We start from the raw sequence: 19039 nt of genomic DNA on the forward strand, positions 1-19039 counted from the left end.
GATTGGCTGTTTCTGAAGCGCGATATTTGATTGACAGCCCTCCTCAGCTCTCCTCTCATTCAATTCTGAATTGTACAGTTAATGGCTGAAACGATAGATTCTATGAGTATAGGGGTAGCCTTTTAAGGCTATCGATATTGGGTTATCCCTAGGCGTGAATCACGTTTGGCCGTTTCACGTATCGCCCTGCCTTGGTTCCCTCCCCCATAGTGCCAAAATTAAATTCGAGCGAGAGCGTAAAAACATCTTTCGCGAGAGGTTTTGCGCGTGCTGAGGTAATTTGCGCGCGCGAGTAGCTGTTTTGCGCGCGCTGAGGTAATTTGCGCGCGCGAGAGGCTGTTTTGCGCGCGCAGAGATCATTTGCGCGCTCGCAGTTAATATCTACGCGTGTGGAATAATGTAATACGCCCGTATGGCGTCACATTAGTGCCATAATTCACTAATGTGATAAAAGATGCATTCGGGCGTATTACATTATTCCACACGCGTAGATATTAACTGCGAGCGCGCCCCCCATAGTGCGTGGCACTATGGGGGAGGGAACCAAGGCAGGGCGATACATGAAACGGCCAAACGTGATTGGCCGTTTCTGAAGCGCGATATTTGATTGACAGCCCTCCTCACATTCAATTCTGAATTGTACAGTAAATGGCTGAACGTATTGTAACTCCAGATTCTATGAGTATAGGCCCAGCCTTTGAAGTGTCGGCCTCATCGTCCTTTAAATAGCTGAAGAAAAGCTGTTTATTGGGAGCAGAACGTCCGCCGGCGCCCGACTATATCTGCGAAATGCGGACGTCGTTGAGGCACGCCGCACGCGGACGTTATTGAGGCCCACGCTGTTGGTGGTCGGGGATTGCAAATTTTCAGTGCTATGGCTCACGCCTAGGGATAACCCAATATCGATAGCCTTAAAAGGCTGCCCCTATACTCATAGAATCTAGAGTTACAATAAGTAACTATCGTTTCAGCCATTAACTGTACAATTCAGAATTGAATGAGAGGAGAGCTGAGGAGGGCTGTCAATCAAATATCGCGCTTCAGAAACAGCCAATCATAGGAAAGCCCGCCCTGCCTTGGTTCCCTCCCCCATAGTTCCAAAATTAAATTCGAGCGAGAGCGTAAAAACATCTTTCGCGAGAGGTTTTGCGCGCGCTGAGGTAATTTGCGTGCGCGAGAGGCTGTTTTGCGCGCGCTGAGGTAATTTGCGCGCGCGAGAGGCTGTTTTGCGCGCGCAGAGATCATTTGCGCGCTCGCAGTTAATATCTACGCGTGTGGAATAATGTAATACGCCCGAATGCATCCTTTATCACATTAGTGAATTATGGCACTAATGTGACGCCATAGTCCTAGGCTACCTGAGGCTTCACCTGGTAAGGAAAGTTGCGCTGGAGCCCGGGTAATATCGCACATGGCTTATTCAAGTTGCGCGCTAGACATTCTCTAAAGTGTCGAGACTCAAGCACTTAACTTACCTTAACCGATTGTTCCATACAAATGGTTAGTTAACGATTTAACAACTTCAACATCTGCTATTACAGTCGTTATTTTTTTGTAGGAATTGGGCTAATGACCTTGCACAGAGGGAAAACCATCTACACCACTTGTCATTGATTTCTATGCATTCACTGATCTTTCCAGATGGGTTTGTTTTAAGCCATTGAATATAATTGCTCTGCCCTGCAACACATTATAAGCTACACATGTTTGTTAAATGAGAAATATGGTCTGGGTCACATTGAAACAGTAACAGTTATATAACAGTAATTATACAAACATTATACCAACATTGCAACAGGCAAGTTTATTCAAACATCACACTAACAAGAACACAATAAGAACAGTAACTAATAAAAACAGAGAAATGATTTAACAACACTGAACATACTGAACAGAGGCAGGGGAAAAGGACAGAGGAAGAAGACTTGTCCGTTGTCACAGAATCAAGGTCCAACTGTAGAGATCAAGAAAGGAAGAGGCATGAGTACAACAGAACACTGCTCTCTAGCAGATTGTTTGCTGATGTAAACTAAATTGATGCAGTCTTATTATGATTATGATTCTAATCCAGGTTTCTATATTAGGAGAAAGAAATGGCAAATAATCGTTGCTAAAAAAAAAAGCTTTATCATCGGCACTAGTGAGGATTAGATAAAACACTCTCAGTAAGTAACATACATATGTAAAACATTCGCGCATTTCTTTTTTTTACATTAGCTCACTAAAACTCTGTAGGCTAGGGTATTAAGCGAAAAAAAGCCTTACCTCCAACAGCTGGTGTTATCGTTGCGGGAAAAGGGAAGTGCTTTAGAAACTGCCGTAAAGCAGTACCTCTGACAGTATGACAATGTGTGACGTCATCGCATGTTTTTAACGCCTTTTTAGAACAGATACGTGACCTTAAAAAATGCAATATTCAGCTGAGTTTATTATCTTAGCCCCACCTTTTGATAGCAACTTTCAAATTACTTGACAAAAAATTACATTGTGAGAAAAGTGGATTCTGACGATAAAACCCCGTTGGCTCCCATTCATTCTGGACTCGCCTACGAGCGCCCCGCGTGGTCAGAGATTATTACTGCAACCAGTCCAGAAAACCGGAACTAACCCGCGAGTGCCCATTCTCCTCATATTAGACATTCTCTGACATTAGTCACATATGTGTTTGTTTACTTAAAGGTTGGGTAGGTGATCTGCGAAACGCCAGCAGATTTTGAAAATACACAACTCAAATGGTCCTACCCCCTCTCCTTCAACGCTGACTCTGACTCCACCCATTCCAAGTACCTGGACGCGCAATCATGCACGAGCGCGAACAGAGATGCGCGAGAGCGAGCCAGGCTAGCGTAGGTTTTCGTTTAACAACATGGCACTACATTCAGCTGTAAGTTGCACCCAGTACCGCGGGAAGTAGGGGTGCTGGGGGTGCTGCAACACCCCCTGTCCGAGGCCCTGTCTTATCACAGAAAACGATCATTTCTAAAAACTCCGGCCAAAGTGGAGATTTCTGAAAACGCCAGTTATGTGTTGTCGTGTCAACGGGGAGAAACGGGATTTTAGGTTCTGAAGCGTCACATTATGCACCAGGAAATGCTTAACGTCATGTGAGCGCCCGCTGTACCGTATTGGTCCGAATATAAACACAAACCCCATTGTAAGACGACCTATATTTGGAAAAAAATTTTGAAGACCAGATCCGGTTTTTATGAATAAATAAATTGTATTCATTGAAATAATATACGAAAATAAAAAGGCATTGAATAAAACACTGCCTTGCCACTAAACAGTAGTGCAAATAGGCCGTACTGATGTGTACACCAAAGACTATTCCTGACACTCCTCTGCCCCGCTGTGTTCGCTCTGGCTGTGGTCGCTCCGAACTGTTTCGGCCCGTGGCAAAGCGAGTCATCCTCGCTGCTGTCCAAGGCATTTTGAGACGCAGCATTTATTTAATGCTCATATGACCTAGTGCTGAAAAAAGGTTATATGAAAAAGTGTGAGGGTAGCGGTGGTGCGCTAAACTTGTTCTGTGAGCAGCTGGATGTGAACGATCGATTTTCAACTGTGCGCGCATGCACACCTGTGTGAAGTTGGCCCCCCGTCTCATTCAAAATATTAAAATAACACTGCTGTTTGTTTGTGCTAGGTTTGTGCTGGTTTGTGCCGTAAAAATTATCGTTTGTGCTGGTAAGGATTTTGAGTAATTCAAAATTGCATTTTCTGGCATGTGACGTCACCCAGCCCCCCGTTCACGCCCAAATCTCATCAAAATAGTCCCAATCGTTAGTGCTACGTTTGTGCTGGTTTGTGCCGTCAAAAGAAATTGTTTTGCTATTATGGTTTCTTAGTTTTTCCCGTTTGATTTTTCACACATGACGTCACTCAGCCCCCCGTCCTCCTTCAAATCGCGTCAAAATGGTCTCTATCGTTAGTGCTACGTTTGTGCTGGTTTGTGCAGTCAAAATAAATATTTGTGCAACTATAGTTTAAAAGGTATTCCAGTTTGATTTTTCTCACGTGACGTCACTCAGCCCCCCCTCCATCTTCAAATCGCGTCAAAATTGTCTCTATGTTTAGTACTACGTTAGTGCTGGTTTGTGCTGTTAAAAGAAATGTTTTTGATACTTTACTTTTTAAGTAATTAATACAACTTTATTTTCCCTTCTTGTTATGTAAACAGTCCACTTGTTATGCAACCATCACCCCTAGAACGCTCAAATCGTGTCAAAATGGTCTCTATCGTTAGTGCTACGTTTGTCCTGGTTTGTGCAGTCAAAAGAAATGTTTGTGCCACTACAGTTTAAAAGATATTCCAGTTTGATTTTGCTCACGTGATGTAACTCAGCCCCCCTGTGCATCTTCAAATCGCGTCAAAATGGTCAATATGTTTAGTGCTACGTTAGTGCTGGTTTGTGCTGTTGAAAGAAATGTTTTTGATACTTTACTTTTTAAGTAATTAATACAACTTAATTTTGCCCTCTTGTTATGCAACACAGCCCACCGTCAACCTAGCGGCAAAATGGTCTCTATCGTTTGTGCCAGGTTTGTGCTGTCTTGTATTCTTGTTACTCGATCGTTGCGTTCTCGTCATTTCAGGTTGTGTTCATTGTATTTCTCCGTGCTACGTATGTTCATTGTTTACTCGTGTTTCTGACCTCGGGCTGAACCTGTGTGCCCTATTTGGATTATGTTTGCTTACCTGTGTACCGTATCCTGCCAGTAAACGTTTGTTCTTTATTCAACTACTGAGTTCTGAGTCGTGCATTTAAGTTCTGCACATCACCTTCAATTCTTAACAACTATAGTTTTTAAGTTAATGTTAAAGCTTTATTATGCCCACGTTTGACCTCACCAGCCCACAGTCCACTTTGAAATCTCAAAATAGGCTCTATCGTTTGTGCCATCAAAATAATTGATTGTTCCCCAATCATCACATTTGTATGTCCTGTTTATATAAGGTGTTTGCTTGTTTTTTGTGCGTTATTTTCAAATACATTTGAGTTTGGTTCACTTCAGTCTGGTTTTGATTTAGATGTAATATTCTTTATTAGCCACTTGTCACGGTATCTGCTGTAAGTAGCAGGGTCATGAGATGAAACACAAACAAATAGATGCACAGAATGTGCACTCAGCCAGAGCAGCAGGCAACCATACCACTGTACCACTTGACCGGCAAAGCAGAAGAAACTGCCTATATCTATTTTTACCACTTTTCACTCGCCACAGGAAGTTTTTTTTTTTTTTTTGTATAGGTAAGACCGTGTGAGACAGTGTTTGAACAATTAAAATACAACCTCATGACATCGACGCATCAATTCTTAATAGGACTATTCCAATCAAGGCTTTACCAAATAAAAATTTAAGTCACTTAAAATCTATAGTTGTTAAGAATTGAAGGTGATGTGCAGAACTTAAATGCACGACTCAGAACTCAGTAGGCCTAGTTGAATAAAGAACAAACGTTTACTGGCAGGATACGGTACACAGGTAAGCAAACATAATCCAAATAGGGCACACAGGTTCAGTCCGAGGTCAGAAACACGAGTAAACAATGAACATACGTAGCACGGAGAAATACAATGAACACAACCTGAAATGACGAGAACGCAACGAGTAACAAGAATACAAGACAGCACAAACCTGGCACAAACGATAGAGACCATTTTGCCGCGATTTGAAGGTTGACGGTGGGCTGTGTTGCATAACAAGAGGGCAAAATTAAGTTGTATTAATTACTTAAAAAGTAAAGTATCAAAAACATTTATTTTAACAGCACAAACCAGCACTAACGTAGCACTAAACATAGACCATTTTGACGCGATTTGAAGATGCACAGGGGGGCTGAGTTACATCACGTGAGAAAAATCAAACTGGAATATCTTTTAAACTGTAGTGGCACAAACATTTATTTTGACTGCACAAACCAGCACAAACGTAGCACTAACGATAGAGACCATTTTGACACGATTTTTTAGCGTTCTAGGGGTGATGGTTGCATAACAAGTGGACTGTTTACATAACAAGAAGGGAAAATAAAGTTGTATTAATTACTTAAAAAGTAAAGTATCAAAAACATTTCTTTTAACAGCACAAACCAGCACTAACGTAGCACTAAACATAGAGACAATTTTGACGCGATTTGAAGATGGAGGGGGGGCTGAGTGACGTCACGTGAGAAAAATCAAACTGGAATACCTTTTAAACTATAGTTGCACAAATATTTATTTTGACTGCACAAACCAGCACAAACGTAGCACTAACGATAGAGACCATTTTGACGCGATTTGAAGGAGGACGGGGGGCTGAGTGACGTCATGTGTGAAAAATCAAACGGGAAAAACTAAGAAACCATAATAGCAAAACAATTTCTTTTGACGGCACAAACCAGCACAAACGTAGCACTAACGATTGGGACTATTTTGATGAGATTTGGGCGTGAACGGGGGGCTGGGTGACGTCACATGCCAGAAAATGCAATTTTGAATTACTCAAAATCCTTACCAGCACAAACGATAATTTTACCTGTGTGAAGTTGGCCCCCCGTCTCATTCAAAATATTAAAATAACACTGCTGTTTGTTTGTGCTAGGTTTGTGCTGGTTTGTGCCGTAAAAATTATCGTTTGTGCTGGTAAGGATTTTGAGTAATTCAAAATTGCATTTTCTGGCATGTGACGTCACCCAGCCCCCCGTTCACGCCCAAATCTCATCAAAATAGTCCCAATCGTTAGTGCTACGTTTGTGCTGGTTTGTGCCGTCAAAAGAAATTGTTTTGCTATTATGGTTTCTTAGTTTTTCCCGTTTGATTTTTCACACATGACGTCACTCAGCCCCCCGTCCTCCTTCAAATCGTGTCAAAATGGTCTCTATCGTTAGTGCTACGTTAGTGCTGGTTTGTGCTGTTGAAAGAAATGTTTTTGATACTTTACTTTTTAAGTAATTAATACAACTTAATTTTGCCCTCTTGTTATGCAACACAGCCCACCGTCAACCTAGCGGCAAAATGGTCTCTATCGTTTGTGCCAGGTTTGTGCTGTCTTGTATTCTTGTTACTCGATCGTTGCGTTCTCGTCATTTCAGGTTGTGTTCATTGTATTTCTCCGTGCTACGTATGTTCATTGTTTACTCGTGTTTCTGACCTCGGACTGAACCTGTGTGCCCTATTTGGATTATGTTTGCTTACCTGTGAACCGTATCCTGCCAGTAAACGTTTGTTCTTTATACAACTACTGAGTTCTGAGTCGTGCATTTAAGTTCTGCACATGACCTTCAATTCTTAACAACTATAGTTTTTAAGTTAATGTTAAAGCTTTATTATGCCCACGTTTGACCTCACCAGCCCACAGTCCACTTTGAAATCTCAAAATAGGCTCTATCGTTTGTGCCGTCAAAATAATTGATTGTTCCCCAATCATCACATTTGTATGTCCTGTTTATATGAGGTGTTTGCTTGTTTTTTGTGCGTTATTTTCAAATACATTTGAGTTTGGTTCACTTCAGTCTGGTTTTGATTTAGATGTAATATTCTTTATTAGCCACTTGTCACGGTATCTGCTGTAAGTAGCAGGGTCATGAGATGAAACACAAACAAATAGATGCACAGAATGTGCACTCAGCCAGAGCAGCAGGCAACCATACCACTGTACCACTTGACCGGCAAATCAGAAGAAACTGCCTATATCTATTTTTACCACTTTTCACTCGCCACAGGAAGTTTTTTTTTTTTTTTTTTGTATAGGTAAGACCTTGTGAGACAGTGTTTGAAAAATTTAAATACAACCTCATGACATCGACGCATCAATTCTTAATAGGACTATTCCAATCAAGGCTTTACCAAATACAAATTTAAGTCACTTAAAAACTATAGTTGTTAAGAATTGAAGGTGATGTGCAGAACTTAAATGCACGACTCAGAACTCAGTAGGCCTAGTTGAATAAAGAACAAACGTTTACTGGCAGGATACGGTACACAGGTAAGCAAACATAATCCAAATAGGGCACACAGGTTCAGTCCGAGGTCAGAAACACGAGTAAAAAATGAACATACGTAGCACGGAGAAATACAATGAACACAACCTGAAATGACGAGAACGCAACGAGTAACAAGAATACAAGACAGCACAAACCTGGCACAAACGATAGAGACCATTTTGCCGCAATTTGAAGGTTGACGGTGGGCTGTGTTGCATAACAAGAGGGCAAAATTAAGTTGTATTAATTACTTAAAAAGTAAAGTATCAAAAACATTTATTTTAACAGCACAAACCAGCACTAACGTAGCACTAAACATAGAGACCATTTTGACGCGATTTGAAGATGCACAGGGGGGCTGAGTTACATCACGTGAGAAAAATCAAACTGGAATATCTTTTAAACTGTAGTGGCACAAACATTTATTTTGACTGCACAAACCAGCACAAACGTAGCACTAACGATAGAGACCATTTTGACACGATTTTTTAGCGTTCTAGGGGTGATGGTTGCATAACAAGTGGACTGTTTACATAACAAGAAGGGAAAATAAAGTTGTATTAATTACTTAAAAAGTAAAGTATCAAAAACATTTCTTTTAACAGCACAAACCAGCACTAACGTAGCACTAAACATAGAGACCATTTTGCCGCGATTTGAAGGTTGACGGTGGGCTGTGTTGCATAACAAGAGGGCAAAATTAAGTTGTATTAATTACTTAAAAAGTAAAGTATCAAAAACATTTATTTTAACAGCACAAACCAGCACTAACGTAGCACTAAACATAGAGACCATTTTGACGCGATTTGAAGATGCACAGGGGGGCTGAGTTACATCACGTGAGAAAAATCAAACTGGAATATCTTTTAAACTGTAGTGGCACAAACATTTATTTTGACTGCACAAACCAGCACAAACGTAGCACTAACGATAGAGACCATTTTGACACGATTTTTTAGCGTTCTAGGGGTGATGGTTGCATAACAAGTGGACTGTTTACATAACAAGAAGGGAAAATAAAGTTGTATTAATTACTTAAAAAGTAAAGTATCAAAAACATTTCTTTTAACAGCACAAACCAGCACTAACGTAGCACTAAACATAGAGACAATTTTGACGCGATTTGAAGATGGAGGGGGGGCTGAGTGACGTCACGTGAGAAAAATCAAACTGGAATACCTTTTAAACTATAGTTGCACAAATATTTATTTTGACTGCACAAACCAGCACAAACGTAGCACTAACGATAGAGACCATTTTGACGCGATTTGAAGGAGGACGGGGGGCTGAGTGACGTCATGCGTGAAAAATCAAACGGGAAAAACTAAGAAACCATAATAGCAAAACAATTTCTTTTGACGGCACAAACCAGCACAAACGTAGCACTAACGATTGGGACTATTTTGATGAGATTTGGGCGTGAACGGGGGGCTGGGTGACGTCACATGCCAGAAAATGCAATTTTGAATTACTCAAAATCCTTACCAGCACAAACGATAATTTTTACGGCACAAACCAGCACAAACCTAGCACAAACGAACAGCAGTGTTATTTTAATATTTTGAATGAGACGGGGGGCCAACTTCACACAGGTGATAATTTTTACGGCACAAACCAGCACAAACCTAGCACAAACGAACAGCAGTGTTATTTTAATATTTTGAATGAGACGGGGGGCCAACTTCACACAGGTCACATGCACTGGTGTAATTGAGCTGCGCTGCTATACATCTTTTTTTATCAATGTAACGAGTTGCGAGTCTAGTGCAGGCTGAGTTTTTTTTTTCCCAGCACCCCCTGCTGAGAATACGTTCTCGCTGCTATGGTTGCACCAGATGTTATAAACATTAAACGGTCACATAAATCATTACTATTTTTAGTATGTTTGTTTCATATAATTGTATTGGAAGTCCTGGTTTTCACTAGGGTTGCCGCGGTGTGGACATTTTCACACCGAGTAATACACTCGTCTCCACACCGGTATTACCGAGTATAAACGGTATAAACTAGGTCAACCGCCACACAAGCATCGGTTTTTAGACCCTTCTCGTCCTTCAGTTGCCGCCAACGTTCGAAAGCAGCGCCTAGGATTATTCTTGATTTCAGTTTTTCTCTTTCAGCGTTTTTATTATCAATTGCTCTCTGAAAAAGAGTTTTCCTTCTCTTTGCTGGTGGTGGTGGGGATGGTGGCGTCTTGTCTGCCATGGAAATTGTCTTCTACTGCTAGGTCCAAATGTGGATTAACCAGAGGTGGGGGTAAGTCATTCATGTGCAAGTCACAAGCAAGTCTCAAGTCATAACCTTCAAGTCTCAAGCAAGTCCCAAGTCACTGTGGTGAGAATCAAGCAAGTCACAAGTGAAGTCATTGCTCAGGTCAAGCAAGTCACAAGTCAAGTCATACAAAAATCTGATGATCTAACCCAGTTTCCACATTTAAAAATCGGTAGAGAGTGGTTCATAAGTTGAGTTTTATTTCAACATTAAAAATAACAATGTCTTAACAATAACAATAACTCAAACTATTCAAAACATTCCAAAACCCTTATTTGCATAGTTTGAAAATGTTTTTTATGATCATTACCTCCAACCTATGAACAGAATCAAATATAACCTCTAGGTAGCTGTATACGACAACAGTTCAAGTCAATCACTCAGTTTCCCTACATGTTGTAGAATATTATTTGCAACACATGGCATCAGACATGAAAAAAAATAATATTTCAAAAGTTATATCACATACACATACTGTAGGAAGGGGAAATAGTAATACACAAGCCTGAAAGCTGGTAGCAATCTTGCTGCCTCGCAACATACATCGACTTACAATGAATTGCATTTGCAAAAAAAATAATTTGACAGTACTTTGTCACGGAGTTCTGAATGATGCGGTCACATTATCACCCCACCATGGCTGAACACACGTTCAACAGGTGCACTTGATGCAGGGACTGCTATAACTCGTACCTCCACCTTGAACAAAAAGACACTTAAAACCACTGAGTTAGAAGTAGCCTACTGACATGAAAATTAAACAAGTTAATCATCTGTGGAACGGGCAGGGCTCGAAAAACTCCTGCCAATGATTTTCAGAAACACAGAGTGGCATTGGACAGTAAGTACGTCCAGGGCTGTAGTGGTCAAATTAGAGGTGGGTAAACTATGAATTTTTTGATCAGACCGACCTCGACACAACGCAACGCAAAGTGTTGCGACTCTGTAAGGCTAGCCTGGCTATATTCCATTATGTTATCAATTAAAGTCATATTAAATCAGTCAATGACAGTCAATGAATGTGTTTGTAGTTTATTCAAGTTATTCAAATTTCAACAGTAAAGAAAAGTATGTGTAGATTAAGAACTATCTATCTATGGCATGTGTGTATGTGTGTGTATTAGTATGCATGCTTTTCACAGTAGTACCCAGAGGGCCTCCATGTCCTCCACGTCAGGTCCTGCCTTGCAGGGGCGTGTTCTGGGGTTCATGGCTCCCCTGTGCTTCACCAGCCAGGACTTCACATACGTGTTGGATTGAACTTTGTGGTGGCTGAGTGGTGGGCCATTCAGTTGAATAAACATCAAGGACGACACTGTGACCAAGTGCAGACTGCATCTCGGGGGCACACTATGATGTTCATTAAACTGAACCCCCTCTCACACTCAGCAGTGCTAACTGGAACGAGATGGTCGTTATTCAGGAGTGGTGCAAGGTTTTCTGGAATGATGCTTGAGTTATCCTTAAAATCCCTATAGCCTTCAAGAATTTTTCTGTCATCAAGTCTGAACCTTTGGGCAAGTTGTTTCAACTTGGATTCCCCATACTGCTCCTCTAGGGAACAGGCCAGTTTGCTGGGAAAATAACTAAAGAAAATAAATAATAAAATAAAAATATTTATAATATATAAAATACAAATATTTATAAATATTTATATTTTTATTGGTTTAACCGCCAACCGCCCGAATTTAATTGAAATATATTTTTTAAATTGAAATATTTTTTTTGTCGCGTCATCCGCCCGATCCACGGTTCAGCCGCGTAGTCCACGGCTGCACCCGCCAACCTCGCATCTCCAAATTGAGGCTTTAACATAGCGACCAAGCTATAGCGAAGTTGATACGCCGAAACCGGAGTTTAATATGGATAGTAAAACTCTGACTGACTTTCACTCATTTTGACGTGGGCAGTACACGGATAGCATGACTACGCATTGGCCAATCTGAATGCTCGTAGTCACTTAATAGTTTGTCAAGTAAAATTGATTTATAAATCACAAAAACAACTCATGTGAATTGATCATCTTCAGTCTTACTTTGTACTTGAGGCCTTTTTCGGTCATCTGTTGGAGTGGGAGCACTCGAAGGTCTCTTCAAAAATCGCCTGATATCCATGGCTAATTAATGACAGGTATGATAATCCACAACGCGCAGGGCCATGTGTTTACATACTTCCTGTTTACATATTTTCCTGGATCCTGATTGGTGTCGCTGCCGCAGCCGCAAGGCACTGATTGGAGGGTCACAGACCATGATAGCATAGGCCTACAGCGCAGATGAAAATGATTCAGATTACAGCGTTTATTTGTTCAACAATATGAAACCTTGTCTTAGGTGTTTTAAAATGATGCTGAATTTATTTCCGATTATTCCAACGGCAGAATACAAGGCACAGGGAACTTTGAGGTGCGTAAACGCTATTTAGAGGTGCGTAAACGCTATTTCCTAAATTCCAGAGGTGCGTAAACGGCGTTTACGTGCGTTTACCCTCCACTACAGCCCTGAGTACGTCAATCAAACGGTCGTACTGCACTCCCCCTCCCCCCGCGCGTGACCTCTTCGTGCACGTGCACGTACTCAAAGCTCGTGACCCAGAGCAAGCTTCTGTTTGTTGTTATCCTGCGGTAGCTACTGGAGCTAGTTTACTAGCTAATCCACATTTGGACCTAGCGCTAGAATACAACCCTAAACTCCAACCTAGCTAGCCTGCCCTGGCCCACTCTCGCGCATCTGTGTTCGCGCTCTTGTGTGATTGCGCGTCCATGTACTTGGAATGGGTGGAGTCAGAGTCAGCGTTGAAGGAGAGGGGGTAGGACCATTTGAGTTGCGTCTTTTCAAAATCTGCTGGCGTATCGCAAATCACATATCCAACCTATAATCTAACTTTAGAAAAGTCATTTCGAGTCATCTGTCTCAAGTCTAAGTAAAGTCTCAAGTCATGAAGACCAAGTCAAAGTCAAGTCGAGTCTTTTATCAGTGTTTGTCAAGCAAGTCTCAAGTCCTCAAATTTGCGACTCGAGTCTGACTCGAGTCAAGTCATGTGACTCGAGTCCCCCATGTCTGGGATTAACTAGTTCCAGTAGCTACCGCAGGATAACAACAAACAGGAGCTTGCTCTGGGTCACGAGTACTGCACGAAGGGGTCGCGCGTGGGGCGCGGGGGAGGGGGAGTGCAGTACGACCGTTTGATTGACGTACTTACTGTCCAATGCAACTCGGTGGCAATGGAAATGATTGGCTGGAGTTTTTCGAGCCCTGCCCGTTCCACAGATGATTGACTTGTTTAATTTTCATGTCAGTACTTCTAACTCAGTGGCTGTAAGCGGGTTATGATAAGGATTTCAAGTAATTTTGCAAAAATGGCCAAAAAAGCGAATCACCTACCCAACCTTCAACAACATGCGACTCAAAACGTAAACCAAAAACCAAATGTGTTCCTGGTCAGTAAAGTCCATAGGAAATAGATATTTATCACACAACTAATCAGATAGTCAGGAAAAGAATCAGAGTTATGACCCACACCACACCTGGTGGCATGTCATGGGACATTTAAGAACATCCTCACTTAAAACTCTAAAATGCAAATGTATTAACTAGTATCAAATGCAGTGGAATTTGGGTCATCTTGCGCAGCCCACAATGGTTAAGAAAAACATTAAAACATACAAAACTTTAGCCTTGAAACCCAGGTCAAAAGGCAAAAATTGAACCCAGGGTCTTTTTCGCAATGAAAACACATAAAATAAGCCCTCTTAAATAAGAGACTCAAAACGTAAACCAAAAACCAAATGTGTTCCTGGTCAGTTAAGTCCATAGGAAATAGATATGTATCACACAACTAATCAGATAGTCAGGAAAATAATCAGAGTTATGACCCAAAGTCTGTGCCTGCAGCGTTCTTTCAGATTAATTTCTGCCCCTCATGGAAGCCATTTGGACTGTTAGCGTTGCTCTTATTTAAGAGGGCTTATTTTATCCCAAGCCTTAATTCTTGCTGCCCTTTTGCCTATGCCTAATCTTACTTTTACAATATAAAACAGTCAAATAGTCCTTTCTGCAATCATAGAATAATAATTTATTGGTTCCTTTCTTGAGGGACAGTTGACGTGTTCATCGACTTTCACACTAATGCAACAAAAAAACACAGTAATAACTACTTTCAGCTCATTCTCCTCCCATATTACTGAAAAAGCCAGAAGAAAGAATGAATATCTTTGTCAGATGCTGGGTTTTTACATTGTATGGATGAAACAGTTGAGTAAATGATGGTGGCAACGGATATATTAGTGTCAGGCTGAAAGAAATAACATTTAAAAATGCTCACAGTCTTTGGCTGGCTGTCAAGGCAATTTACTATCGCATGTTGGTTGACTTTTGCAGTCAAACATGCATGCACTCATAGCACATCTTTTTGTACAGGGAAACAGAATAAAAGAGAATAAAACAAAGAATCTTAAAGCCCAATGTGTGATAATCCAGTCCCTTAAGCTATACTTGTTTTGTAATGGTAAAAACAAAATTACCTAAATGGCATGACTGCTGCAACATCATAGCATGACTTCTTATAAAAAAATGTGCTTTCAGCAAATTGATATGGCCAGAATGCTTGTTGTGACCAGCACAATTTAGTTTAATGTTCATCCAGACCCCTATTCTCCGTACAACATAAAAAAGGCCACAGTAGTATATTTTATATTTCCCCCTCATCTTTAGTGTTCCCATGAATGTGAAATAATCAGAAGGGGCTCGTGGTCCAGGCATATAGGCACTAAACGTATTCTACTATACCGAATATCATCGATATTGTTCAGGGTTCTAGAAAGGTTATAACCTACCGATTGTATTATGCTTTACTATTGTCCAATGTACCAGGTGGGTGCAAACGGGGATACCACCACCTGAAAGGCAAGCAACCGGATTCTGAGGCACACACAATCAACCTAAATAGAATCAGTAATCAAGAAAATGCACACTTTATAAACACACAGGGAAAACCTAGGTGCATATGGGGTTAGGGAAGGGTTGTGACAAAGTGTTATTATTACGTAAGTGTGATCACTTAAATAACTAATGTTAACGAGGGGGTTACGCTGTGTCGTAAACAGTCTAACTTCTGAATTCTGTGCTGCAGTGGCACTTCTTGCCCCTGGAGAGCGCCCTAACTCAGTCTTATAGACCCAACACATTGTCGACTTTGTAGTCTTTCGTGGGAATAAGTTGCAAGACCTTTCAAGGATTTAGTTAATGTGTGTGGTGCACTCGTGTTGGAAGGTCATAGTTTAACATAAGAAAGAACGTAGGCCTATTTGCATATCGTTTTTTTAGATACTACTTTCGCAAGTCGAACATATTAAAGACCGGATCTACAAGTCAAGTCAGGTTTGTTGGACCTCCGTCACGATGCGTATGTGCACAGTGCGGTATATAATAGGAACTCCGCTGTTGTTTAAGCTGTGCAGAGCCCGGAGTTGTGCTTTCAAACCGACTAACAACTAACTAAAGCTGCAGCGCCACTAACGATGGACAGATGCATGACTGGTAGGCGTTCATATATTCTGCTGTAGAATCCTAGAAAATATCGCTTTTTTGTCTCCAGCAAATTGCTATTTTATTTTGTAGGGTGAATGTGGTCATTGGGACTTTTTTGTTGTTATTTGATTATCCAGTGTAAGCAATGAATGTCTTCAAATCCTAGAACCATTCTTCCACGGCAAGAATGCAAGGCGGTTTGGATCTACTGATCTATCGATTAGTATTGAGTAGATGTAGAATACTTCTATCATTAAGCATTGCTTGATGAATTAAAGATTACGAGAGTACCAAACTCTAGAAATCAATTAAATGTATTTTGGTATTCGTTTATTTAAAGTTAATTAGTTAGTTAGTTGGTTGAAATATTAAAATGTATTTTTCTTGCATACGCGTAGTACATTTTCAGATACAGGTCATGAAGCGTAGTGTAATGACAAGCCGTGGCTTAGCGCGCATACGCTCACACACACACACACACACACACACACACACACACACACACACACACACACACACACACACACACACACACACACACACACACACACACACACACACACACACACTAGAAGTGGAATTAGAGTCCTAACAATCTGTTGTGTCAGGAGTTATTTATTTTCTTACAAAAGAGATTGACCTTTTTTTTTTTCTTTCCCTTCCTTTAGTCATTGTAGGACAAATGTTTATCTTATCGACGATTGCAATGCATCAACCTTGCGATACGACTTTAATAACGAACCTTGTGATACGACTTTTTAGTATCCCTCATTTGCATGCTGGAGATAAATGCTCTGGTTTCCATATCTGAGATTATACCTCGGCCAGTTCAACTGTCACCAATCTTTGTTTCAGCTACTTCCTAAGTCATTTCCGCCTCCTACTGTGTCATGCAAGGCATTTACACACACACACACACACACACACACACACACACACACACACACACACACACACACACACACACACACACACACACACACACACACACACACACACACACACACTGCATACATAGGAATGCATACATACGCAGATACATGCACATCCACACGTATGAAAGTGGTTGTACACATACACTCACACACCCTTGTACATATCTCCGGAACGCAAAATAAGAACAGTGTCTCATCGAGGACCTTAATAGTCCCAGCTATGTTACGTTATTTTAATTATAAAAACATCCTTTTTGGACCTTCCTGTCCATGCCTGTGCAACCAGAAGAGGCGATTCCTCTTCATACTCTCTTTTGTGTCCTATTATCATGCTATGACGTGATGGCTCACAAACAGCTGCAATGCATTCGGGGGAGTAAGGCTCCCACAGCTCATCTGTGGAGCTTATCTGTCCTCTCAAGGTTGTTTTGTGAAAATCTGCTGATAAAGACATTAAGTCGCAGTGTGAATTCCCATGCACTCCTCGGACATCTCAACTCCAGAAACATCATCATTCTTGTTGACCAGGTCTGCCTTTCTACCGTACCTTATCCTTTGCAAGCCTTTACCTTGACGTAACCCTCTCTAACCAAACAGCTTATTCTCGCCGATCGCGTATACAACTTGCCTTACGTCATTGTTGGAAACAAGTGTTTAGTTCTGGTCCGGAATGCTACCCAGCATACTGGTTAATAACTTAAACTGCCTTCCCTTGGCCTCCAGCAGTCTACCCAAACTGATAATAGGCCTTTAGTTAGCCCCTTGTTAGGCTCATTAAAATGGGTTGTAGGCAAGTATAAAGTTCATTTAGTGAGTTAAATGCGCTGTTAGAATCAGTTATGCTCTGGATAAATCACGAAAATACAGTTGTTCAGTATTCTTTTCTGTTTATTTTACAGTATTCCAATTCACAATGGGTATAAGGTGTCTCATAAATGCCATTATAAATACATTACACTTATCCCTCGTCAAGGTCTAAAAGAGAAGACAAATATGCCAGCAAGCACTGAGGGTAATGGCTGGAGCCACGTGGAGACGGTTCAATTGAATGGTTCAAAAGAAGATCTTCCTGAAACAGACAGCTTTGTCCAGCAAGCCATGACCCTCATCATGGATGAAGTGGTGAGGAAGGCCGGCCATGTCAGTGGAAAGGTGAGCAAATGTCGTTATTTATGCGTTTTACAGTTTTTTGTGGAGAAGTGTTGTTGCTGAACGGGTGTAGACCCCAAGAACAAAGCCCTGCGAAGCTCTCCCAATCTTACGAGTTCCCATCCTGTTCTTCTCTTCAGTCTGGCATCGAGGCCACTGAAAGAAAAAAAGAATGAGACCAATAAGCACTTGGGGGGGTGGGGAGGGGGCAGAATTCAACTCAAAATGATTTACGTAACGCAGATTAAAGATATTCAAACATTTGCATGGAAGGGTTTTCTCACAGCAGAACATGCTTCGGTTTTACTTCCAACTGGATTTGACTAGAGCAAAGTGGGCAGTCTTTTGTCCAACATAAGACCCAAATGTTTAAAATCAACTCCTGAATCAACAGCCCAACCAAGGTGAGACTGATAATCATTTTTATGAAGGACAAACTTGAATATATGGACGGTCCCACAAGTTCTCCCACAAGCTGTTCGCAATGACTGTGTTGTGTATTTTTGTTGTGTAGTTATTTTTGAAGGGGAAATCAAGGCAGCTTGACAGGTTGGATCAGCTTGTCGAATAGATGGTTTATTACAGGATGTAATACAGTGAGGTACAGCTTTAGGTTGAATAATCTATAGTATAGGTGGGTGAGGAACATTCTCCAGAAGTGCTCCTTGGCTGTTAATCCCTTTTCTCCCCGAATTAAAGATTCAGGGGCATTATCCTAAGAAAACGTGACTCACAAAAGAACAGATGCAGTGGCGCTGTTGATAAGTTATATGGCTCTGGCTATGACCCAGACGACCTGGGACTGGCCATTTGGTTCGTCCTTGTAGGAACATAAACAAATGGAGGAATGTTGGATGTATCACCTCGTATCAGTTTGAGAGGCACTGGGAACTGGGAATGTGAACACTGAGAGGCACTAGAATACACCAACATTCTACGTTCCTCCCTCTTGATCACATTAAACGTAGTTTGAAGATCGCCCTTTAAAGGGGAATTCAGTGTATCTACCGGTGAACAATTAACCATTAACGAAATCAACAAATGAAAGTATAAAGGGCATTAGTAAACATAAAATTATACTCCTCATAGACAAGTAAACCCGGTGTAGGCTACTTAAAAATAACAAACTCATTAAGTTACTCACGATTAAACCAAAAACCAGATCCAAAATTGAAAAATAACGTAAA

General features: G+C 41.1%; 1 protein-coding gene across 4 annotated transcripts in view; it reads left to right on the forward strand.

Moving 5' to 3' along the window:
• Positions 1-19039, forward strand: part of csad (cysteine sulfinic acid decarboxylase) — a 34740-nt gene that overhangs the window by 5886 nt on the left and 9815 nt on the right. Inside the window, exons 1-2 of one of the 4 annotated variants that reach the window (XM_030369986.1) lie at positions 15408-15618; positions 17677-17855. In XM_030369986.1, coding sequence (XP_030225846.1) covers positions 17697-17855 — 159 coding nt within the window. In that variant the 5' untranslated portion in view covers positions 15408-15618; positions 17677-17696. Of the gene's footprint in view, positions 1-15407; positions 15778-16727; positions 17232-17676; positions 17856-19039 lie in introns of those variants that run through there. The other 3 variants (XM_030369984.1, XM_030369987.1, XM_030369985.1) reach the window with 3 other exon arrangements.

Source organism: Gadus morhua, chromosome 11 (genome assembly GCF_902167405.1).
Source record: "Gadus morhua chromosome 11, gadMor3.0, whole genome shotgun sequence".
Lineage (NCBI taxonomy): Eukaryota > Metazoa > Chordata > Actinopteri > Gadiformes > Gadidae > Gadus > Gadus morhua.